Source organism: Danio rerio, chromosome 22, assembly GCF_052040795.2.
Source record: "Danio rerio strain M-AB ecotype USA chromosome 22, GRCz13ab, whole genome shotgun sequence".
NCBI lineage: Eukaryota > Metazoa > Chordata > Actinopteri > Cypriniformes > Danionidae > Danio > Danio rerio.
The window spans coordinates 23,027,501-23,054,743 of NC_141042.1; the positions used below are offsets into that span (position 1 = coordinate 23,027,501).

Below are 27,243 nucleotides of genomic sequence, written 5' to 3' on the forward strand. Positions count from 1 at the left end.
AATCGCCTTACCTCACCCCTCTCTCTCTCTCTCCTCCACACTGTACCAAGATGACAATCACGCATACGCATTTGTAGGCATTAAATAAAAAACATTTATTATTTAATACTTGTCTCCTATTTAAGTGCATTGTTTTTATGACGGTGTAACGGTGAAACATCGTTGCTATTTTTAGATCCCACGGTATAACATATTACCGTATTACCACCCAAGCCTAGTGTGTGTGTTTGTTTGTGTAGGTTTTCAACGGTATAGTGTGGAAGGAGGGCTTTTCAGAAATGCTAGGTGAACTACCAGAGTGGACGTGGATCGTTTTTGTTCTAAAATGCCATTTTTTATCGAAGGCGTAGTGTAAACAGGGCCTAAGTGTGTAGCTGCCTCCCAAATCGCATACTTATGCACTATTCTGCGCCAATTTTGTAGTATAAATAGTGTAAGTAGTGCGTTCACACTGAGAACTCTGAAAATAATAAGTGTACTTCAATTACCTGGATGATGCACTCATTCAGCCGTTAAAATTAAGTGTGGAATGATGGACACTTCATGCACTCAACGACCGCAGGTTTGCTCACATAGCGAAAGGAGCGGGGCTATCAGGTGCACATGTTGGATTACTTCATTTATTTTGGATGGTGGAAGCAAAATTCTCCTACGACAGTGATTATAGCGCCTTCTGATGGTGAATGTGGTTATAATCATGGCAGGTATTATTTGATAATTTGGTCATTTATTTCTCTGATTTGGCAACCGTCAAACGTCATCAGGGAAACGGTTTGATATTCCGCTTAGTAAAAAAACATTAGTGCTCCATTTGGGACGACACTAAATACATATACTATGCTGTTGCGTGTGTAAGTGCATAAGTACATAGTGCATAAGTGCATAGTGTATAGTGTAGTATTTGAGGCGCAGCTTTTATCTTTCGCAAGCGGGTTGCTGCTGTGGAGGATCACAATGCCAGCTCAGCATCGTGATGTCTATCAGCGATTGTGATGTCTATCTACCATTGCCGATGACATTGTCTATCAACCCAAGCTTATTTTAAAATAATAATGCAAGTTATAGAAATGTAAGACTCACATATATGCTCGAATTACAAAAACAAATCTTTTAAGGACAAATGGAGTAAATAACAATCTTTCTCCTCTGTTTATAAAAAAATAGCATTTAAAATTACATGTTTGAATGCTATTTGTCACTAAATAATTATATTTACGGCGATTGGTTTGTTATGTTAACTTTATGGTCATCATTTTGTCAAACATCAATAAAGATTAAGTATAAAACAAAGAAAAAGAGCTGTAAGTTCACTCAATTCCAAGTTTTTTTCTTGCATTGATTTCACAATAAATAAGTGATGATAATAATAAACCACCCTCAGTTGGTTTTCAGCAAACAATGCACTATCAAGCAAGAATCTATTCAACAGATGAGAAAATGCCATTAATGCCAATTCATTATCTCTATCCTTCCCAACGGGCCAAAATGGATCAATAGAAAAGCTTTTATGGAATTTAAAAGCTGACCACACTCTGTTTGACCAAAACAACCGCTTGCATTTCATATGAACTAGTCTGGTGGCATAAAAAACACATATCTTAAAGCCCTATCAAAACATGAAAGTTTAAATATCACTATCATAGTCTGAAATGTGAGGAAGTAGTCATTCTTTGAAGTCTTTTATCATCTGGGCTAAGGTTACACAAGTCAACAAACGGGTCAATAATACCCTAAAGGCCTGTCGATCGAGCTACTGAATGTTAGCATATCCACACTATAAGCAGAACTATTAGCAGTTCAGGGTCTTGTTCTTACAGTTTAAGGTCACTTTAAATCAAAAATGCTAAACAAAAGCAAGAGTTGTCATTTGCATTGAGCACTGACTTGAGACTTGACTGCGCATTTTAATGAGACTTAAAGGAGACCAGATGGCCGGTGGTGGCACCAGTTAGCCAATTACAATGATATGCTAAACATAGAGCTCAGCGACTAAGTAGTGAATAAACATGGACGTCAATCTGTCAATCGAGAAGTCAAACGTGCAGATTTGATTGAATCTGAATGTATAAGCCATATATTAGAGCTGCACGATTCTGGCTAAAATGAGAATCGTGATTTTTTTTGCTTAAAATAAAAATCACGATTTTCTCACGATTCTGTAGATGTAAAATAAAGCTTAATATGAGATTATTGCTTTTTTCTCAAACGGTTAAACAACAATATTAATATTATGTTTAGGTCTACTGGTTTCTATAAATAATTCTATCCTACTTATAATAATTCTGATGTTGAATTATGTTTGAGATATATGCTTGCAATTTGTCATAGACAACATTTAATTCACTGGTAAAATCAACATTATATAGGCTAGAGTAGTTATACTGACACTGTAAACATTTATTTTCATGCACAACTCTGTGTTCGCTATGAAAGAAAAAACATAGGCTATGAAATGCTTGTCGCAGTCATAACTCTTAAATGCGATATGATCATTTAAATGATGTGCCTGCTTGCGGTTTCATTTTCACTGCTAAGTGCTTTTCATACTTTGCGCGCGGCTCTCAAACCATCACTCTGTGCCAAAAACTGAATATTAGGGCCTACTCACACTATGCCATCTGTACCGTGCCCAGGCCCGTTTCCCGGATCATTTGAGAAGCGTGAGTGCGCTGAATCGGGCTCAAGCACGCTTCACTTGGCCGGCCCTGGCCCGGTTGGAAGAGGTGTGCCTGAGCGCGGTTCACTTGGGCTTTGGCGCCGTACGCTTGTGTGTGAGTGCAAAACGCGCAAAAGCCCGAAACTGAAAGCGGGACGTGACTTTTAAGGGGCTGTTTCATATGGATTTATTAATCATTCTTACTGTTCAGTGAACGCAAACTGCCGTAGTTTATTAAAGACGTAAACCCCTCACAGCACGACAGCTGCGCGGCTTCAGCAGACCTCCTCATTTCTGCAGCACGAGAGCTTTATAATTGTTTATGAGAGCCAAAAGTGGCAGATCTGTTCGGCGAAATATCTGACCGCGTGTCACCGCAACCCAAAGGACTGTTTGGCGAAATATTTGACTGCATGTCACTGCATAACAAACAACTGAAACGATACAACTAGAGAAATCTCCACTGTGCTACTGAGTGAGAGAGTGCTTCTCACTGAACACCGCAGCAGCGATGACGTAAGCGTGCGAGGCCCGTTTGTGGTGTGAGTGCGAGCCGTCGGGGGAGACGGGAGGGGGGACAAGCGCGCTTTGCCCCGGTTCGAGGCAACTGTACCTAGTGTGAGTACGGCCTTATTTACAACTTTATTACCTGTTACTCACAGCATATGCAGGTTCTGTTCACTAAAGTAGACGTGCGCGTCTATTATTAAGTTGGGCGCGCGACCGCACAGTCAGTAGCTCACGTCACGTGTGATTTCCTGGCCGCGAATACAGCATTATATGAAGACAAAAATTACATTTTTAGGTGAATTATACCTTGTAAATACAATATGTTACTCTTTTAACATCATTTGGAAGTGTCCATGTCACTGAGCAACGTGTGTGAAAGAATGAAAAGAAGTGCAGCCTCCTTTGCTTCTCTCCTGAACTTGAAATTATGATTGGCAGAATCGTAGAAATGCTGGATTAAGATCGTCTAGGGGGTCGAATCGAGATCACGATCTTTTTTCGATTAATTGTGCAGCTCTACCATATATATGATAAATAATTTTATTGATAATCTGACTAAATAAACAAGTAAACTTCAGTGTATTGAATGTGCGCTTGTAGTGTAAATCTATATTTTAAAATCAACTAAATTGCAACTTAAATACAAAATACTTAAAATGACATTAAAATATACTGTCAAAATGTTCACATACTACATTAAATATACTTCAACGACAAATTATTAATTATGAAATAACATAAAAATACTCAATTCCTACTTTATTGGGTCAAAAAGGGCTTTTATTTTTAACTAATTTATTATGTATTTAAATATTTTTTTAATTATATTTTATGTCTGAGTGAAAACATCACATTCAATTTTATAACCAAGTATATTATTTAAAAGTGCTTTATTTTTGTTGTATTATATACATAACATTTCATATAATATTGTGAAAATAATATACAAACCATACATAACTTGATTTTGTTGACAGATTCGATATTATAAACATACATAAGCTAATTCATTTTCACAGGGAAAGTGAGTTTAATTAAATTGCCATGTTTACCACGCTAAAATATTGTGCATATATTGTGTAAATGTATCATATTTAACAATTCTGAAAAAAAAAAAATTCTGACACATTAATTTAATGATAACTGTTACTTTTGTTAAATGTTGCTAAAATGTATAAACAATTAATGCGTAATATGTTCATGATGCAGCTTAGAAATTACATATTGTGACAATACTAAACAAAATTATGCTATCACTCACTTTAGGTAAATTTAGTATTGCATTTATTGACATCTTCAAAATATGGTTTTGTTTCTATTTGATATTAAATATCTTTAATGTTTAATTCCTGAAAGAAGAAGGAATAAGATTTATTTAGGAACAAGATTTATTTAAGCCAACAAAGGGTGACACGGTGGCTCAATGGTTAGCACTGTGTCGCCTCACAGCAAGAAGGTCGCTGGTTCGAGCCTGTGTTGGGACAGTTTGGCATTTCTGTGTGGAGTTTGCATGTTCTCCCCGTGTTGGTGTGGGTGTCCTCTGGGTGCTCCGGTTTCCCCCACAGTCCCAAGACATGCACTATAGGTGAATTAAATTAACTAAATTGGTCGTAGTTTATGTGTGTGAATAAGTGTGTGTATGGATGTTTTTCAGTATGGGTTGCAGCTGGAAGGGCATCCGCTGTGTAAAACATATGCTGGATAAGTTGTCAGTTCATTCCGCTGTGGCAACCCCTCATAAATAAAGGGACTAAGCTGAAGAAATATGAATGAATAAGCCAACAAATTGTGTATTGTCTAAATGTACCATATTTCATCATTTTTATTGATTAATTAGACGATAACAGAACAGTTATGCTATGTTAATAACACAGCACTAAATCACTAGATTATCAATATGCTATAATATTACTATGCACAAGGAAAAACAATGATAGAAATTCTTTAAAAAAAACAACGGCATTACTTCTGCTGTTACTGTTGGATAACACTATGCAGATCAAATTAATAAACAAAATGTATTATTGTTTAAGCAGCTTGAAACTAAATTTTAATCAATCAATTCAGACTCATTTTACAGATCAAGAAAATATAACTTTGTGTCAATATCATACCAAAAACCTATGAATATTTTACTCAAACTGAATATTCTGTCATGATTTACTCACCATTTACTTGTTCAAAACCCATTCGACTTTCTTTTGTTGAACATACATGAAGATATTTTGAAACATGTTTTAAAGCTGTTACCATCGACTTCCATAGTATTTGTTTCTCCTACCATGGAAGGCAGTGGTTACAGATTTTCACCTTTCTTCAGAATATATTTAGTGTTAAACAGAAAAAAAGAAATCGTGAATGCCTGGAACCACTTGAGGGGTGAGTAAATAGTACTTTAATTATTTTATTTTTGTGTGTACTATCCGATTAAGTCCTGTAATAAGTACTTTACAAAAGTGTTAGAAGGCTTTAAGAGCAACGAAATAGAGATATTTTAAATATACAAGCACAAATAATGTGCATATATTGTACAAATATAATATATATAAAGATTCTGACATATTATCTGACAGTGAGCGTTGTTATGCTAATAACACTAACTTTACTGAAATTATTAGCATATGGCACGTATATAACCCAATCATTACAGAAACTTAGCATTTTTGTCCACTTTAGTATTATAAAATGAAATTAATTAGCAACAAATGCGTAACGTTAATATGTAATTAAAGCAGCAGCTCGAAATGAATACTGCAATAATTGTTGACATAATGTGATATTATAATACAAAATCGTGATTCAGTTAAGATTGAAGATGCACTTAGGTATGCATTGATTAACATATTGAAGAGATAACGTTACGGTTCTGCTTCTATTTGATAGCTGACGCGTTCAATGCAACACATTGCTAATCAAATCAAGAGACAAAAAGATGATGGTGGAGAAAAAGAAACACGCCACCTACCTGTACCGAAGGCTTTGGCCACTAGCCATGTGAGGCTGGCTCTGATTTTAGCTCTGTTAAAATCATAATGATCGAAAGGCTTGATGGCAGGAACAATGAAAGTCTTTCTCGGGTCTCTGGACTCGCTCAGATCTCCCATATTCACAACATCCAGCGTTCACAACGATGACATCTCTCCGAAGGAATTCACTGCAACAAATATCACTTTTGGCTTCTTTTCTTACACATACATGTCAGGTTTTCTAACATAAGTGTGCTGGGATGCTGTTAAAACACTCGGTTGGGATTATTTTCACATCAATTTCGGCCCGATCCGGTAAAAGTGGGGTTCTGCCCATTGAGCTTCATCCATTCTGGTACCCCATTTGAATTCGGCCGCTTTTCGCCTTAATAAACCTCCATGTCCCGAAGTCAAAGAGTCGCTATCTAAAGCCGTCTTTGTCTTCTTTAAGAGCTCGCCATGCTCTGCCCACTTATTACTATCTGGATATTTACGGTTATTCACTCGCTCTGTTCATCCAGCGTCCTGCGGTCTCCCTGCAGCAGTTTGAGGATCAGCCTTCAGCGCATGCGCGCTCCGCCCAACACGCCAACGACCCCAAACTGGTAGAAATCGGGACTGTGCTAGAAATGGGATCCGGTGACATTTCATAACATATATATTAAACTTTATGCTGAATAGACACAAACAAATAAATAAAACATAAATAAAATCATTCTGGTGTAGAAATTAAAAGATTTGTACAAATGGCAATTTAATAAAAAGACAACGTTTAGTCTTTTGTTAATCAAATGTATTCAATGTATTCAACGTAAAAAGATTTTTAAAAATCATTAGAATAAAAAGTTAATGAATAACAATTATTTTATTTGTAACTTTTAGTCCTTTGATGTCCTTTATAATAGGCTAAACTCAGATTACTTGGCTAATTAATTATTAATACAATGTTAATGTATGCCATCAAAAAACGAATAAATTTTTTTCACTTTTTCAATTTCACACAGCTTATGTTTTTTTGTAGTTTTTAAAATATGGTATTATGTAAAACAACAACAACAACAACAGTATTAATACTAATATTAATAGTAATAATAATTATTATTATTTTACAAATTTTATAGTCAACACAATATATATATATATATATATATATATATATATATATATATATATATATATATATATATATATATATATATATATGTATATATATGTATATATATATATATATATATATATATATATATGTATATATATGTATATATATATATATATATATATATATATATATATATATGTATATATATATATGTATATATATATATATATATATATATATATATATATGTATATATATATATGTATATATATATATATATATATATATATATATATATATATATATATGTATATATATATATATATATGTATATATATATATATATATATATATATATATATATATATGAGCAATATCACACGAGTAGCAGTGCGATGTGGCTGTATATCGGCACTGGTGGGAGGCATGCGTTGGCACGAGGCCACAGGCCGAGTGCCTTAGTGCCACCACCAGTGCCGATATACAGCCATATCGCACTGCTACGAGTGTAATATTGCATTTATACAACAGTTTGACGGCATAATTGTGTATATAAAAACAAAATCAAACATGGAGAGTCTCAAAAACCTTTTGTATGAGGAACTACTTTCTTTCGGATTTAAATTCAAATCATAAGCTGACAGTTAAACAGTTGAGCGGGCATCTTTTAAACTTTAGATCTGTAGTCTCTGCTTTTTGCTGGCTGTATGTGGGCGGGGTAATTCACAAAGGGTAAAGAGGCTGTAGGAGTTCTGATATTGCAGAATATCGCACGGCTATTTGCCAATCAGATCTAAGAACCAGACATAACATTTGTGTGTGTGTGTGTGTGTGCGTATATATACATACATACATACATACATACATATATATATATATATATATATATATATATATATATATATATATATATATATATATATATATATATATTGGCCAAGGTGAATGCCACACAGCTAAATATATTTATTTATTATTCATTAAATATACAATAATAAGTTAATGAATTAACAATAATAACAAAGCAACAACAGCAGAAAACAACTGTCATAATAAAGAATATGCTATATTACTACTATAAGCAAGAATAGTCGTTCAGAAATTTATTACTTAGTAATCTTGTACTTAGATTTAAATAACTATATGTATATATTTACCAACTGCTTAACATAAATATTACGCCTCATCTGTAGTATTCTTTGTTTATTTACTTGACTTTTATTTACAATTAAACTACATTTTCTAACAGTTACAATCCTTAAAAACTACATTACCCAGCAATACAGTAGCATAAGTATGGCGTCACATTTGCGCGACTGTTTATAAGGAATTGCAAAGCTGTGGTTGTGACTTGTCAGCTTCTAAATACGTATAATTCCTTTATTTTAAGCTTTCTATTTGTTTTCAGTTAGTATCTGCACGGTGAATGTGGTCTGAAAATGTTCATGCCGAGATCTCTAAAGCTCAAAAGAGCCTCCGAACCTCCTCAGCAGCATCCCAAAAGAAGCAAACCGACATCAGAAGAAGACACAGCGGTTACTGCAGCTCCAGCTGTAAACACAGAGGAGGAGAGCCGTCAGACAGACAACGAAGAGGAGCAGCAGGAGATTGAGGTAAAGTTGGTTTTATAATCGCACATTCGTTCTTTTTTAACAGTGACACGGTCCCTACATTGTATACCAAGCTACTTTCAATATTGGGTCTGAAATCGCATGTAACGTTACAGTTGAAGTCAAAATGATTCACGTTAGCCCTTCTGTTATTTTTATTTCCTTTTTTAAATATTTCCCAAATTATGTTTAACAGAGCAGTAGTTAAGAAGGTTACAGTTCAAATGTGCAAATATAAAACCAGCTTTACTTCAGTCAGTATTTACTATAATATTTTTTTTCTTCTGAAGAAAGTCTTGTTTGTTTAATTTCGGCTAGAATATTAAATTATATTATAATATATCAATATTAGTAACCTTCTTAAGCAATATATTTTTTTAACGATTGTCTACAGAACAAACTATCTTTATATAATGATTACCCCAAGATGCCTAATTAACCTAAGCCTTTAATTTGCATTTTAAGCTAATTACTAGTATCTTGAAAAATATGCTTAAGAAATGTTAAATTAATTCGGTAATACTGTAAAACAAGTTTTCAATTGAATAATAACTTAATAACTTAATTTAGGTAGAAAAATAATAATATTATGTTAGGATTACCTAAAAGCACATGTTTTACTGAATAATAGTAACTTGAAATACTGTGTGGATTATTAGAATAAATAAGTACATTTTACTTTTAAAAAAATGTAAAACCCAAAAAGCTAAGGTAACTCAAACCATTTGAGAAAACCGGTTGCAACAAACCATTTAAGTTCAAAAACTAATCCTAATGAGTACTGTAACCTTAATCCATCTGAGTAAATGAAGCGATTTGAGCAAAGTAAAACCCAATAAATGAAGAAAATTCAAACCAACTGGGTACTGTAAAACCCAATATGTTAAAGTAATTCAAACTATTTGAGGAAACCGATTGCAACAAACCATTTGAGTTTAAAAACCTAGACCTCTATATGAGTACTGTGAACTTACTCCATTTAAGTTGAAGTAATGAGGTATTTAATTAACTCATGACCATCAACACTTGAGTTCAAAACTCTTTTCAAATGAGTAGAATTGACTTTTAGTATATTTTGAGTTAACTTCACTCATTTCAGTTGATAAAGTTGACTGTCGGGTTTTACAGTGCAGGTTTGGCGAACTTAAAACTACAAGTAGAAAATTGATAAAACGGACTCAATGTTACTTTAAAGTGTAAATTGAGAACATGCAAAGTCTAACAGGACAAACTAAAATAAAATGAATTTAAAATACTTAAAAGGCTGATGCAAATAGTTGCCTCAATTCAGGTAAAGCATACACTGTATTTTTTTACAGGGTATTATGTACTGTCATCATGGCAAAGATAAAAGAAGTTAGCTATGCAAAATTAGTTATTTAAACAAGCCTATGTTTAGAAATGTGTTGAAAAAAAGACTCTTTTCGTTAAACAGAAATTGGGGAATAAAAATACAGGAGGGCTAAAAATTCTGACTTCAACTGTAAGTATAACTTCAAAACAACATTACAGCAGTTTAATTGACTGAACAATGTACTTTTATAGCCATTGACTGCTAATATGGTTTCCTTTTTAGAATTAGCAAACCATGGCCTACTTTTCTGGAGTTATATGATATTATGTTACAGTAAATTATCTTATATTAAAGTATATTATATTATATTATATTATATTATATTATATTATATTATATTATATTATATTATATAAAACCAACTTTATCCTAATCCACTGCAGGAGCCGGTGAAGTCCTTCAAGAAGAGCCAGCGGTGGCCGGAGCCTGGTGAGCCCGTCTGCGTGATGTGCGGCCGATACGGCGAATACATCTGCAACAAAACCGACAACGACATCTGCAGCCTCGAGTGCAAAGCCGCTCACCTGGCCGCAGTCTGCGCAGACTTCGGCGACAAACTCTTTAATAACAAAAACACACCGGAGAGCTCTGAAAATACAAAGAGTTATTGCTACAAGGAGGACACTTTTATTTCTGAGCTGACGGAGGAGCAGATAGAGCGGGTTAAAGCCGAGCTGGGGATCGTAAGCGCGGGAGCGGAGGTCTGCAGGCCTGTCATTGAGTTCCAGCACTGTCGGTTCCCCACTGTGCTCGAGAAGAATCTGAAGGTGGCCGGGTATGAGGCGCCCACACCGGTGCAGATGCAGATGGTACCCGTGGGGCTCACCGGGAGAGACGTGATCGCCACTGCGGACACCGGTTCTGGGAAGACTGTGGCTTTCCTTCTGCCGGTGGTGATGAGAGCACTGCAGGTGAATGATGACAAGTGACATAATGTTTAGGAAGATTCTTGTCAAATAATTCTGAGTAGTGTATTAGTAAAATAAAGAATTATAATGATATGCTATGTATTGTTGTGTTATAAAGCATTTTTTAAAGGTTTGACTACAATTTTCTTTAATTGCCATTGATTTTATTGTTTAGAAAACAACAATTGGTCAATTAGTCAGAATAACAAAAAGTTTCATTTGTTGTTATTGAAAATTATGGTTGTTGCACAACATATTATTCTCTTAGAGTACAGATGTCAAATTCAGTTCCCGGAGGGCCTCAGCTCTGCACAGTTTAGTTCCAACCCAGCCTCAACACACTTACCTGGAGGTCTCAAAGAAGCCTGAAAGACTCAATTAGTTTGAGCAGGTGTGTTTAATTATAGGGTTAAAGCTAAACTGTGCAGAGCTGCAGCCCTCCAGGAACTGGACTTGACACCTGTGCCTCAGAGGGACAGTTCACTCAAAATGAAATCTTATCATTTAATCATCTTTCACTTTTTTCGGACTGAGTTTTTTCTTCTCTTGGACACAAAAAGAGATATTTTGAAGAATGTTGGAAACCAGTAACTGATTTTCATAGTATTTGTTTTACAATGAAAGTTAACAGCTACATGTTTCCAACATTCTTCAAAATATCTTCTTTTATTTTCAACAGGTTTGGAACAAGTGGAGGACGAGTGACAGATTTTCATTTTTGGGTGAATTCTCCCTTTAACTCTTCTGAAATTAAAACATTGGCATTGAATTGTCTAATAATGAATGTCATCAATCTAAACGTATCTGAAAACATGGTACCTTTTCGTTAGTTTATTTTTTAAAATGCCCTTAATTTACAGATTTTTTCTTAGCATAAAATACTTTTATTTTAAACAAAGTTTTGAACTTCAGAAGCATTAACAAAGCAATATTTTGAGGAATATTTTCAGTTATAACTAATGAAAACATTTGTTATCCAGACTAACTGTTAAAAAGAATATAAAAAATTGGGGAAAATTTTAGTTTTATGAAGAATAGAAAACCGGAATACCATTTCATTAAAACCTAATGTTAATAAAGAAATAATTGACGAGGTTGAATTATTAGCCAATCGGAATCAAGCATATGATTCAACAGCACATTCTTGTCCACACAGTTTCAACATCCTCATCCCCATCATCATCCTTTTCTGCATATTTGCAATATTTTCCAGAGTGAATCTGCGTCTCCGTCTTGCCCGGCATGTCTGATCTTGACCCCGACCCGTGAGTTGGCCATCCAGATCGAGGAGCAGGCAAAAGAGCTGATGAGGGGTCTTCCCAACATGAGGACAGCTCTTCTGGTCGGTGGGATGCCTCTACCTCCACAACTGCATCGACTAAAGCACAACATCAAGGTATCGGGGTTGAGGTCAAAGTGAGGTTTGCCCATTAAGAGCTTTGTTTGTTTATTTGTGGAGGTTTGGTTTGTGCAGATTGTGATCGGCACTCCTGGACGTCTCCTTGAGATTCTGAAGCAGAAGGCCGTACAGCTGGATCATGTCAGGACCGTTGTGGTTGATGAGGTCAGCATTTATTTACATAGAAAGGCGTATGTTTATATCTTTGATGATATTTTGATGTTTTAATATTAAATTTAATTTAAAAAATAGATTAACTGCATCAATATGAATATAAATATATATATATATATATATATATATATATATATATATATATATATATATATATATATATAAATATATATAGAGAGAGAGAGAGAGAGAGAGAGAGAGAGAGAGAGAAAGAGAGATAATAACAATATATAAGTAAATATAATAAATTATGAATGAATTATAAAGATAATAAAAAAAGATTTGCATAATGCAGTTAACCATTTAGTATAACTTCAATAAAATATGAAGGTATTACATTTTTTTAAAATACATTTACTGGTTTATATATACATGTATTTATGTAATATTTATTTTATAATATTTTTAATATCTAATATCTATTAGATTTTATTTAATATATTATATCTATTGAATATCTATTGGAAAGGTTGGAGGAAAGTCTTTACCCCAGGTGGAGGAGTTCAAGTATCTTTAGGTTTTGTTTACAAGTGAGGGAATAATGGAACGTGAGATTGACTAGCGGATTGGTGCAGCGGCAGCAGTATTGGTATCGGACCGTTGTGGTAAAGAAGGAGCTGAGCCGTAAGGCAAAGCTCTCAATTTACCTGTCAATCTATGTTCCTACTCTCACTCAAAGCTCATGACCGAAAGGACAAGATCTTGGATAGGATACAAGTGACCGAAATGAGTTTCCTTTGCGGGGTGGGAGGGCGCACCCTTATAGGAGCTCTGTCACCCAGGAGGAGCTTGGAGTAGAGCCGCTGCTTCTCCACGTCGAGAGAAGTCAGCTGAGGTGGCTTTGGCATCTGTTTCGGATGCCTCCTGGACGCCTTCCCGGGGAGTTGTTCTAGGCCTGTCCCACCGGGGTAAGGCCTCGGGGAAGACCCAGGGCACGCAGGAGGGACTATGTTTTTCAGCTCTCCTAGGAACGCCTCGGGATCCCCCTGGAGGAGCTGCAGGAAGTGTCTGGGGAGAGGAAAGTCTGGAGTTCTCTCCTAAAACTGCTGACTAGGCCCCGGAAAAGCAGACAAAAAGGAGATGAGATAGGAGGAAAATTTAAGGATTTAATTATTTTTCATTAAAATATGAAAAAGGCTGATAAATGTGATTTTCAAAAATATGAAATAAATTATTAAATTAATATATCTTTATAATAAAAATAACAATAATAATTAGTATTATTAATATCTAAAAGTAATTGTCCATCAAATATATCATAATTGCTTTTATTTTATATATATATATATATATATATATATATATATATATATATATAAATTATTATTATATTAAAAATACCTAAAAGAAACAAGCAAACAGATAAACACATTTTGTATTAATTTTGTGTTTAATATTTAATTAGTTTTTCATTAAAAGATGAAGTAACAATGCTATTTTTTTTTTTGATGTATTATATATTTTTTATTCATTTAAATGAAATTATAATAAAAATGTATAATAAACAAGTTCTTTCATTTTTATTTTTTTTGGGCTTAGACCCTTTATTAATCTGGGGTGCCACAGCAGAAAGAACCGACAATTTATCCAGCATATGTTTTACGCAGTGGATGCCCAGGTGCAACCCAACACTGGGAAACACCCATACACTCTTGCATTCACACATATGCTTTACAGCCAATTTAACTTATTCAAGTCACCTGTACCGCTTGTATTTGGACTGTAGGAGAAACCGGAGCACCCGGAGAAAACCCACATGAACACAGGGAGAACATGCAAACTCCACAAAGAAATGCCAACTGACCCTGCCAGAGCTCGAACCAGCGACCTTCTTGCTGTGAGGCAATTGTGTTACCCACTGTGCCACCGGGTCGCCCCAGTAAACAAGTTATGAAAAACAAATTAATTTAATATAATCAATCCATTAAAAATATGAAATAACTTTCATTGGTCGATTGTTATTTAATTGGTTAATTAACTTTTACCATAAAAAAACATTCATTTACATTTAGTTGTTGTTTCTTTTAAAGTCATTCACTTATAATATTAAGTGAGAATAACACGGAGAATAACAAAATAATATGAGATTTGATATTCCTAAGTTTAAAAACACTTAAACACCAATACATCAATACAATCCATGCTTTACTGATACATTTATGTTTTAGTTTTTTAAAATAATTTTTATAGTAGCATGTTTTGATTTCGAGAAATAAAGTAAAATTAGAAAGAAAAAAGATAAGGGAGGGGAAAAAAGATAAATAGAAAGAAATGTTGTAATTAATGATGCCATTGTCAAACCCTCCCACCTACAGGCAGACACCATGCTGAAGATGGGCTTCCAGCAGCAGGTTCTGGATATTTTGGAGCAGGTCCCAGAAGACCATCAGACTCTGCTGACGTCAGCCACTATTCCCACTGGCACACAGCAGCTGGCAGAGCGTCTCACCCATGACCCAGTGACCATCACCATCGGCCAGAAGAACCAGCCCTGTGCAAACGTTCGGCAGATTGTCCTGTGGGTGGAGGAGCCCTCCAAGAAGAAGAAGCTTTTTGAGATCTTAAACGTAACAAATCATGCTGAAATGGCACTGTTTTACTTTCCTTACATCTTAATATGCAGGTTAACAAAAAGAAGCCAGAGACAGAAAGTCGAAAATGAAGCATTTTATAAAGCACAACTTAAAGAAAAGGAGAAATGTATTTACTTTTGGGCTGATGAATACATTCATTGTTAAAATTGTACGAAACCATTAACATTTAATAATTGTTTATAAAAAATTATGAAAAATGAAAAACAATATATTTGAAATATTACATATTACAATCATTTAATAATAATATTTGTAAAAAAAATATAAATACTGTATAAATAAAATAATTTGAGATGAAATACATACAATAATTCAGAATATTTCCTTAAATTAGGTAAATTAATTAGTAAATGTGAATTTGCAGCTTGTAACATGATATAATATAATCATTATTAATAATGTACTTTTTCTAACATTTCAGAATAATTGTCCATCAAGAATATAGAATAAATATAAAATATTTATTTAAAAAAAATCATATATATATATATATATATATATATATATATATATATATATAGAAATTTTCACAATTTTCATTTAAAATCATAATAAAAATAATTTGTAGAAACTGTATAATTCCCATGTATATTATTGAATGTGTAAAAATATATTATACTACATTATATACTACATAATATTTATAGATATTGTATTTTTCCTTGTATATTATTGAACGTGTAAATGGTGTGTTTCTCTGTGTGTGTTGACAGGACGAAAAGCTCTATCAGCCTCCAGTGGTTGTGTTTGTGGATTGTAAATTGGGAGCTGATCTGCTGTGTGAAGCTGTGCAGAAGGTCATGAGTTTAAACACAGTCGCCATTCATTCAGACAAGATGCAGTGGGAACGCAACAAAATTGTGAAGGTAACAGCCGCATGTGTGTATCTTGTCAAAAAATATGGTGAATATTACTTCAATAATGCCAGTAATATATGCATACTCCACATGTCTTAATTCCATTTCTGTTTAGTTCAGTTTTGACTTTAGTCGGATTAAAGTAATCAAAAATTTCTGTTTCAGCTTATGTAGGCCTACAGTTTAAAGTTAATGTTTAACTGAATAAACGGTTAGTAAACACAAGTGCATCTTATTGAACATCATTTGTTTTCACAGTTTCTCAAGCAGTTTGTGATGCATTTTGGAAACAGGAGATGAACCCCTCGTCTAATGCGCCACCTGGCTTGAGAAACCCGTTATCAAAGACTTACTTTTAGTCATTGTTTCGGTAGCACACATATTCTGAATGCCTTTGGCAGAATTCAAATGAGCCATTTTAATCTAGATTAATCTAGATAATCTCCAAGAATTCAGTGAGATTAATCTAGATTAAAGAAATGAATTTATAACCACCTATTATTTTATTATATTATATTCTCAGGGTCTCCTAGAGGGTCAGTTTGACGTGGTGATCAGCACTGGGATTCTGGGTCGAGGTTTAGATCTGGTCAATGTAAAGCTGGTCATAAACTTTGACATGCCCTCCAACATGGATGAATACGTCCATCAGGTATGACTTGAAACACCACACACACTGAATGTTGCCATAGCTAATAATAATAGCTAGTTGTTAATAACTCCACCATCACCTCCATATGAATGCTTCAGATTGGCCGAGCGGGTCGTCTGGGCCACAGAGGTACCGCCATCACCTTCATGAACAACAACAACAAGCGTCTGTTTCTGGAGATGGTGAAGAGAGTGAAGCCCACCGGCTCCATCCTGCCCCCGCAGATCCTCAACTCGCCACATCTGCACGAGCAGCAGCGCAGAGACAAGCAGAAAAACACACAACACACACACAGCATCTTACACCTCATACAACAACACGACAAGAGGTCTGCCAGGAAATAACAGGAGACCTGCGGATTATTAAAGGAGTTGTTGAGGATTTGTCATTCATGTTTTTAATAAATGCTATGAATAAATTAAGCAAATATTCCTTTAGACTGTTAGCCATAGTGCTCTGCTGGAAAAGGGTGGATGCCATCTTGGAGGAAAGTCCTTACCCCAGGTGGTGGAGGTCAAGTATCTAGGGGTTTTGTTAAATAGTAAGGTAAGGATGAAACGTAAGATTGATTGGCGAATCAGTGCAGTGGCAGCGGTAATACGGTTGATGTTCCGGTCAATTGTGGTAAAGAAGGAGCTGAGTCGAAAGGCAAAGCTCTCGATTTACCGATCAATTTACATTCCTACTCTTACCTGTGGTCATGAGCTGTGGGACATGACTGAAAGGACTAGATCTCGGATACAAGCGGCTGAAATTAGTTTCCTTCGCAGGAAGGGCGCACCCTTATAGATTGGAGTAGAGCCGCTGGTCCTCCACATCGAAAAAAAGTCAGCTGAGGTGGCTCCTGGACGCCTACTTAGGGAGGTGTTCCATGCATGTCCCACTGGGAGGAGGCCTCGGGGAAGACTCAGCCCACTTTGGAGGGACTATGTTTCTTGGCTGGCCTGGGAACGCCTCGGGATCCCCCTGGAGGAGATGGAGGGAAGTCTGGGGTTCTCTCCTAAGACTGCTGCCCCCGCGACCCGGCTAAAACATGAATAAATAGTTAACCTAAATAAACTGAAATCTATAAATTCTACTTTAAATTGAATATTAGTATCTTGCAAAATAACTAGTAAAATATTATGCGATGTCATCATGGCAAAGACAAAAGAAATTAGTTATTAGAGATGAGGTATTTAAACGATTATGTTTAAAAACACGTTGAAAGGTTATTTTGTATATTTGTAAAATGATTACACTTTCAGTGGAGGGATGATCAACTGGATATAGTGTGTATGTTGATTCTTCAGCATGATGGATTTTAGATATTGAAATAATTGTATTAATTTACAGAAGAGTGTAATTTACATTTAACAAGGTAGTATGTACATTAAACAAATATGAAACATCCTTTTCAGTTGTAAATTGAATAATCAGGTATCAAATAAAATCAGTTTTATAATAGTTATAGTTCTACATAATGTGAAATGAATAAAAGAAAATAATGCTAGCATAATTACTGTTATGCTTTATGGAGATCAGCATAATCTAAAGACAGTAAAATAATAAAGTGTGGTAACGTTATAAAATTCATTCATTCATTTTCTTGTGTGTTTAGTCCCAAACTTCAACGTTATAAAATTGTTTTTTAAATCTTTTATTATTCTAAGGAAAAATGCAAATAATTTCTCCTCTCTTTTTATGAATATGTAGTCTTTAACTAACTAAATAAATCAACTGTATTTATAAAGAAATAAATATCACATTTAGAAATATAGAGGTAGTGTATATTATATGATTCAAGTCTGATTAATTCAGCATTTTAATAATAAATCCTCTTTATGTTGTAATGGTGTGGTTTTTAGTTCAAAACTACTTATGAAATAAAGAGTACAAATACTAGGTGTGTTCATTAGCTAAACCAACATACTGTATCAATTTATTAAAAATTAGCCATGTTTTTTTTTTTCAAATTAACTATTTAAACCATTTGTTTTTTGATAATTTTTTGCAAAAAATGTGTGTGACCATACTATATGAAGGTACCTGAATTAATATGAACAAATCTGCAACAGCTAAACAAATAAAACAACTAAAGTACTATAAACGATTTACCCATAATAAAATAGGTTAGAAATAATATAATGAATAAAACATTTCTATAAATATTATACTACAATAAACTAAAGTATACTACAGTGTTACAGTTTCAGTCCACCATAGCTAATGCTACAGTATGCTGCAGCCTTCATTAACAAAATGCATTACCTCAATTTGAAGTGTATCAAAATAAACTACAAAACACAGTAGCCACAACAAGAATTAAAATAAAATACTGTATTTTTGTATTTTGAAAATTCTACAAAGTAGTTTACAAGGGAGCATGACATTTCTTCACAAACCTGTCAATGGCCTATTGGATCAATCCCCTCACCATTAAACTGGCTTAGTTTAATAAACAATGTTTGACAGCAACAGCGTTTCTCTGAGCCAGTTTAAGTCAGGTTTTCTATCAACTCATTCACTTCTACTAAATATAAAAACTGCAACTTGTGTTTCTCTTTGATTTTAGTACAAATTTCATACAGAATGTAAAAGGATGTTGAAGATGATCCCTTTAATCACAGTAGAAGTCATTCATGCAAATAATGAGTTGGAATATTATACTATATATCTTGATTGTAAAAATTGCCTCCATTTCTTAAGTCTTATATTTCAAAATTTTTGCAATTGAAATCTTCCATACTTAATGTAAAATCAGGATTTCTGAAAACTACTAAAATTTCCTGTTTATTTATTTCTATATTGTTTTGCAATTGTACTCTTCAATACACAATATAAAATATACAATGTATTGTACATGACATATGCAACGCGGTGACGCAGTAAGTAGCACGTTTGCCTCACAGCAAGAAGGTCGCTGGTTTGAGCCTTGGCTGGATCAGTTGGTGTGTAATGTATGAAGTTTGCATGTTCTCCCCGTGTTAGCGTAGATTTTCTTCACAAGTCCAAAGACGTGGTACAGGTGAATTGAGTAAGCTAAATTGTCCATAGTATATGTGTGTGAATGAGTGTGTGTGTGGATGATTCCCGGTAATAGGTTGCAGCTGGAAGGGCATTAGCTGCGTAAAACATGTGCTGGATTATTGTTGGCGGTTTATTCCACTGTGGCGACCCCCGATCAATAAAAGGACTAAGCCGGAAAAAAAAAGAATGAATGTAATGTAATGTAATGTAATGTAAAGTGTATTTATATAGCGCATTTAGGGTGTATGGCCATACACCCAAAGCTCTCCACACCACCACCAGTGTGCAGCATCCACTTTATGATGCGACGGCAGCCACAGGACAACGGCGCCAGTGCGCTCACCACACACCAGCTATTGGGGGAGTGGAGAGACAGTGATAGAGCCATATCGGAGGAAGGGGATGATTGGGAGGCCATGATCATAAGGGCCGATAAAGGGACTTTGGCCAGGACACCGGGGTTACACCACTGCTCTTTCACGAGAAGTGCCAAGGGATTTTTAATGACCACAGAGAGTCAGGACCTTGGTTTAACGTCTCATCCGAAAGACGGTGCCCACTGAGAGTATAGTGTCCCCTTCACTTTTACTGGGGCTTTAGGACTCACACAGACCACAGGTTGAGCGCCCCCTGCTGGCCTCACTAACACCACTACCAACAGCAACCTAGTGTTCCCTAGTGGTCTCCCATCCAGGTACTGACCAGGCTCAGCCCTGCTTAGCTTCAGTGAGTAACCGGTCTTGGGCTGCAGGGTGACTTGGCTGTGGCAGAATGAATAAATGTACATGAAATATGCAAAAAGACATTTACAACACTATCGTAGATGTAGTTACAATGTTAATACATAGTAGTTATAATGTTGTTACATAGTAATTATATTGTAATAACAATATAATTGCATGCAAACAAAGTTTACACACGTACTACATATATTTATGAATAAAATACACAAATACTCACATGAAACATACAAAGAAACATTTAAGTTTATAAATATTGTTTTGGAAGTAACTACAATGTAAAAGCAATGTAGTTACAATGTAACTACAAAGTAATTGGCCACAAAATTTTGTAATTACATGTGTATTGTGTATATTTCCGTATAAAACTATAAATAACCAAATACTGCACATGCAATACACAAAGAAACATTTACGTTTCTAAATATTATCTTGGATGTAAATACAATGTAACTACAATGTAATGATAGTAATTGAACGCAGATACAAAATGTTTATATATCAATATTAAAGTTTGTAATTACATATTACATACATTTGTACTGTGCACATTTGAGTATATACCTATCAATACACACAACATGAAATATACAAACACATTTGTAAATATTGGATGTGATTACAATGTAAATACAATGTAACAATACAGTAATTACATCCAAGAAAAAAGTTTGCAGTTACATATTACATGTGTACTGTGTTTGTATATTACTATAACCCACAAATACTGTATACAAAATATACAAAAACACATTTACAGTAATATCATAATGTAACTACAATGTTGTAACTGTAATTACATGTTATAATTATGTAGTTACAATGTTATTACATAGTAATTGTAATATACGTTTGCATTGACTTAACATGTAAATCACTCGAGCTTGACGCGCGTACATATTACATGTGTACTGTTTATGTGAATAACTATAAGATACAAATACTGTATAAGAAATTTACAAACACATTTACAGTAATATCATCAATGTAATTACATTGTTTTATTGTAATTACAGTGTTATAACAATGTATATACAATGTTACTACATAGTAGTTATATTGTTATTACATAGTAGTTATATTGTTCTTACATAGTAAGTATAATGTCATTATTTAGTAATTATAATACTGATACAAAGTATTTGTAATGAAATGACAACGTTAAAGCAATATTAATACAATGTAACGACATAGTAAATACATCCTAGGAAATAATTTGCTGTTACATATTACACGTGTACTGTGTATATGTATATTACTATAACACACAAGTACTGTATACAAAATATGCAAAAAAACTTTTACAGTAATACCATAAATGTAACTAGAGTGTTGTAACAATGTTAATACAATGTGATTACACTGTTATTACATAGTAACTATAATGTTATTACATAGTAATTATTATATTACTACATAGTAATAATAATAATGTAATGACAATGTTATAGCGATGTAATTACAATGTTGTTACATAATTAAATTTAATGCTTTTACATAATAAATATAATATTATTACATAGTTATTATAATGTAATGAGAATGTTAAGGCAATGTAATTAGAATGTAATGACATAGTAAGTACATCCAACTGTAGGTAAAAGTTTGCAGTTACATATTACATGTGTACTGTGTTTATGCATATTACTATAATACACAAATACTGTATACGAAATATACAAAAACACATTTACAGTAATATAGATGTAACTATAATGGTGTAAGTGTAATTACAATGTTGTAACAATGTAATTACATTGTTCTAACGATGTAGTTACAATGTTATTACATAGTATTAACAAACTTATTTTATAGTAACTACAATGTAATGACAATGTTAAAGCAATGGATTTACAATGTAATGACATAGTGATTACATCCAAGGTAAAAGTTTGCAGTTACTTATTACTTGTACTGTGTATATGTATATTACTATAACACATAAATACTGTATATGAAATATGCTTAAATACATTTACAATAATTATTATAGATGTTATTACAATGTTATAACAATATGATTACAGTGTTTTTAGATAGTAATTATAATGTTATTATATAGCAATTATAATGTTAATACATTGTAATTGTAATGTAATAACAATGGTATAGCTATGTAATTACAATATACCAACATAGTAAATACATCCTAGGTAAAAGTTTGCTATTACAAATTACATGTGTACCGTGTATATGTAAATAACTATAACACACAAATACTGTATACGAAATATACAAACAGATTTATAATAACATCATAGATGTAACTACAATGTTGTAAGTGTAATTACAATGTTTACAATTGTAAGAATAATGTTATAACGATATAATTACAATGTTATTACGTAGTAGTAATAATGTTGTTACATAGTAATTATAATGTAATGATGATGTTATAGCATTGTAATAACAATGTAACGCCATAGTAGTTACATCCTAGGTAAGAGTTTGCAGTTACATATTACATGTGTACTGTGTATATGTATATTACTATAAGACACAAATACTGTACACGAAATATACAAATACGTTTACAATAATATCATAGATGTTATTACAATGTTGTAGTGTAATTACAATGTTACAACGATGTAAATACAATGTTTTTACATAGTAAGTACAATGTCATTATATAGTTATTATAATATTGATACATAATGATAATGTTATGACATGGTTATAGCAATGTGATTACAATGTACTGACATAGTAATTACATCCAAGGTAAAAGTTTGCAGTTACATATTACGTTTACTGTGTATATGTATATCACTATAACACACAAATACTGTATACGAAATATACAAAAATGCATTTACAGTAATTTCATAGATTCAATTACAATGTTGTAAGTGTGATTACAATGTTGTTACTATGTAATTACAATGTTTTAATGATATAATTACAATGTTATTACATAGTATTTGCAATGTTATTACATAGTAATTATAATGTTATTATATAGTAAATATAATATTAATACATAGTAAATGTAATGTAATGACAATATTATAGCAATGTAATTGCAATGTAACGACATAGTAATTACATCCTATTTAAAAGTTTGCAGTTACATATTACATGTGTACTGTGTTTATTTATATTACTATAACACACATGTACTGTATACGAAACATACAAAAACACATTTAAAGTGATATCATAGATGTACTTACAATGTTTACATTTACATTTACATTTAGTCATTTAGCAGACGCTTTTATCCAAAGCGACTTACAAATGAGGACAAGGAAGCAATTTACACAACTATAAGAGCAACAATGAATAAGTGCTATAGGCAAGTTTCAGGTCTGTAAAGTCTAAGAAGGAAAGCTATAACAATGTTATAACAATTTAATTACAATGTTATAACAATATAATTACAATGTTACTACATAGTAAATATAATGTTATTAAATAGTAATTATATTGTTATTACATAGTAATTAGAATAATATTACATTGTATTTATAATGTAATGGCAATGTTATAGCGATGTATTTACAATGGACATGGTAAATACATCCTAGGTAAATGTTTGCAGTTACATATTACAAGTGTACTGTGTATATATATATATATATATATATATATATATATATATATATATATATATATATATATATATATATATATATATATATTACTATAAGACACAAATACTGTAGACAAAATATTCAAAACACATTTACAGTAATATCATAGATGTAACTACAATGTTGTAGTGTAATTACAACGTATAAGAATGTAATGTTGGAGTGTAGTGTAGTATTTTTCCAAAGTAACTATAATGTTTTTATATAGTAATTATAATGTTGTTACATAGTAATTAAAATGTAATGACAATATTGTAGCAATGTGACTACAATGTAACGACATAGTGATTACATCCAAGGTAAAAGTTTGCAGTTACATATTACATGTGTACTGTGTATATGTATATTACTATAACACATAAATACTGTATATGAAATATACAAAAACACATTTACTGTAATATCCTAGATGTAATTACAATGTTTTAAGTGTAATTACAACTTATAAGAAAGTAATGTTGGAGTGTAGTGTAACTACAGTGTTATAATGATGTGACTACAATTTTCTTACATAGTAATTATAATGTTGTTATATAGTAATTATAATATTATTACATAGTAATTATATTGTAATGACAATGTTATAATGATATATTTACAATGTATTGACATAGTAATTACATCCTTGGTAAAAGTTTGCAGTTACATATTACATGTGTACTGTGTATATTACTATAAGACACAAATACTGTATACGAAATATACAAAACACATTTACAGTAATATAGATGCAACTACAATGGTGTATTGTAATTACAATATTATAATGATGTAATTATAGTGTTATTACATAGTAATTATAATATTATTACGTAGTATTTATAATGTAATGACAATGTTACAACAATGTAATTACAATGTAACGACATAGTAATTAAATCCTAGTTAAAAGTTTGCAGTTACTGCATATCGTCACCTTGGAGTTTTAATATTCTATTTGCGTTCAGAGTGATTTTGAGATATTAAGCTTCAAAGATTTGCATTCCATATAGCAAACCATGTGTGTTACAGTTCGCTTTCATACATATGATACACTTTATGCATGTACTCTCTCTCTCTCTCTCTCTATATATACATATGGTATGTGTGTGTGTGTGTATATACACGTATATACATGTATGTATCACACACACACACACACACACACACACACATAGATTATACACTCCATACATATATAAACATGATACTATACATACACACACATGATATACCCTACTGTATACGTATGCATACTTTATACATTCTATGCATATACACGCAAATCACTCCTATCAGGGTCTGGGAAAGAACTCGGGTCTCTGGCTTGAGAAGAGTCACATTTCCTCATTTCCACATTTAGCATATGAGATAAATTATGTCACTACATAATAACTGGTTATGATTATTACTGAACCGATACTGAATTGTCTGCATTGCGGTGCACCGAAAAAAACCAATTAATTTTGACACCCCTAATATACACACGTTAAACATCATACATTCTATACATATACACTCACACGATACACATGTACACAAAATTCACTCCTGTCAGGGTTAGAACCCAGGTCTCTGACGTGAGAGGAGAGTCACATTACCACTGAGCTACTGGAAGTTGATGTCACATCATACACTCTATACATATAAACCCTCTATACTCCATACATAGGCAAACGATAATACACCACTCTATACATATACATGATACACCCTATGCATTTACACGCTATACATACATTCTATAAAAATACACCATATGATACCCTCTATACAAATACACATATGATACACACTATACATATTATGTACTCTATATATAAACACATTTTACACTCCATACATATACAAACATAATACATTCTATACATGAGCACACTCCATACATGTGGAAACAATATGCTCTATAGATACACATGATAGACCCTATGCATACACACAGTATACACTCCATATAATACACGTTACACTTAATACATTCTATGCATATACACACAAATCACTCCTGTCAGGGTGTGGATGTAGAACCCGGGTTTCTGGCGTGAGAGGAGAGTCACATTACCACTGAGCTACTGGAAGTTGATGACACATAATACACTCTATACATATACACACGATACACAACTTCCATTTCTCTCGTGAGATTTTTCACACGTTTGCCATCTCCTGTACAATCATGTTTAGAATTACATGCATCATCAATGATCTTCTCCAGAAGAAAGACCATATGGTCCCTATAATGCTTTTTAAACATGTCGTCCACAATAGACCTCATTTGACAATCAAAAACAGGGTCGCACTCGCACTTAGGCCTTTCATGCGCATCACCTTCAGCATTTTGAGAACAATACCAATCAGCCATCTTTGCAAGGGGGCTGTCAGAAGAAATCAGATTTATTATTTTTTTTATCACAATACAAAGTTTGCCCTATAATGTGTGTAGAACATATGGAGTAGTACTTTAAAGATGCTGCTGGTGTCCTTAAACAGTAATAGTTCAGTCCTAATAGTTCAGTGCAAACAAGACCAAAGTAGTGGCCTTGTTCCTTAAAGATAGTAGCCTACCTTTTTATGTCTTTAATCTTCTTTTTACTCCTGATCAATGGATTCTTGTGGAAAGTTCTGGTGTCAGTGGCTGTACCCAAAATCATTACTAAAACATATATTTAAAAAATAGTAATAAATCATAAATATACTTGTTAATTTTTTTTTGCAAACAAACATTACACACACTTTAGTAAAATACCTGAATTAATATATTTGTTATGGTAATACAACAACTTGAGTAATATCAACGGACTGAAGAATATTATACTACATTACACCAGTTTACTGTAGGAAAAACGGATACTATTAGTTTTTTAGTCCACTATAGTTATTATACTACAGTTTGCTGCAGCATTCATTAACAAAGTGTTGTGAGTGCTATAACAAATAACCAATATAATACATTTTACTAAAGTATGGTTCAAAAACGACAGATTTTACTGTAAATTACTCTAGATTTATTTCGCGTCATCTTTTGGTCAAGCTCAGAGACCTTCTCTGACTGTTTACCCTGATAGACACTGCCATCTGTTGGTCCATCTACGTCCCTGCGTCGCCGTTACGTCAATCTGAGCCGACCAATCACTGCACGC

The 27,243-nt window shown here is 33.1% G+C and overlaps 2 protein-coding genes across 13 annotated transcripts in view; one reads left to right on the forward strand and one right to left on the reverse strand.

Annotated features, from left to right (window-relative positions):
- The window catches only part of camsap2a (calmodulin regulated spectrin-associated protein family, member 2a), a 75,221-nt gene extending 68,534 nt beyond the window's left edge, over nucleotides 1-6,687 (reverse strand). For all 12 annotated transcript variants that reach the window (XM_087302975.1, XM_087302974.1, XM_087302968.1 and 9 more), the window contains exon 1: nucleotides 6,132-6,687. In XM_087302975.1, the coding sequence (XP_087159101.1) occupies nucleotides 6,132-6,270 (139 nt within the window). In that variant the 5' untranslated portion in view covers nucleotides 6,271-6,687. The remainder of the gene's footprint in view (nucleotides 1-6,131) is intronic.
- A 1,954-nt stretch (nucleotides 6,688-8,641) lies between these two features.
- On the forward strand, nucleotides 8,642-17,201 carry ddx59 (DEAD (Asp-Glu-Ala-Asp) box polypeptide 59). Its single transcript, NM_001044978.2, is given in 8 exon segments — nucleotides 8,642-8,844; nucleotides 10,579-11,106; nucleotides 12,317-12,499; nucleotides 12,578-12,667; nucleotides 14,992-15,243; nucleotides 15,984-16,136; nucleotides 16,651-16,779; nucleotides 16,878-17,201. Coding segments are annotated over 8 exon segments (1,755 nt in total). The 5' UTR covers nucleotides 8,642-8,670; the 3' UTR covers nucleotides 17,124-17,201.
- Nucleotides 17,202-27,243: the final 10,042 nt, after the last annotated feature.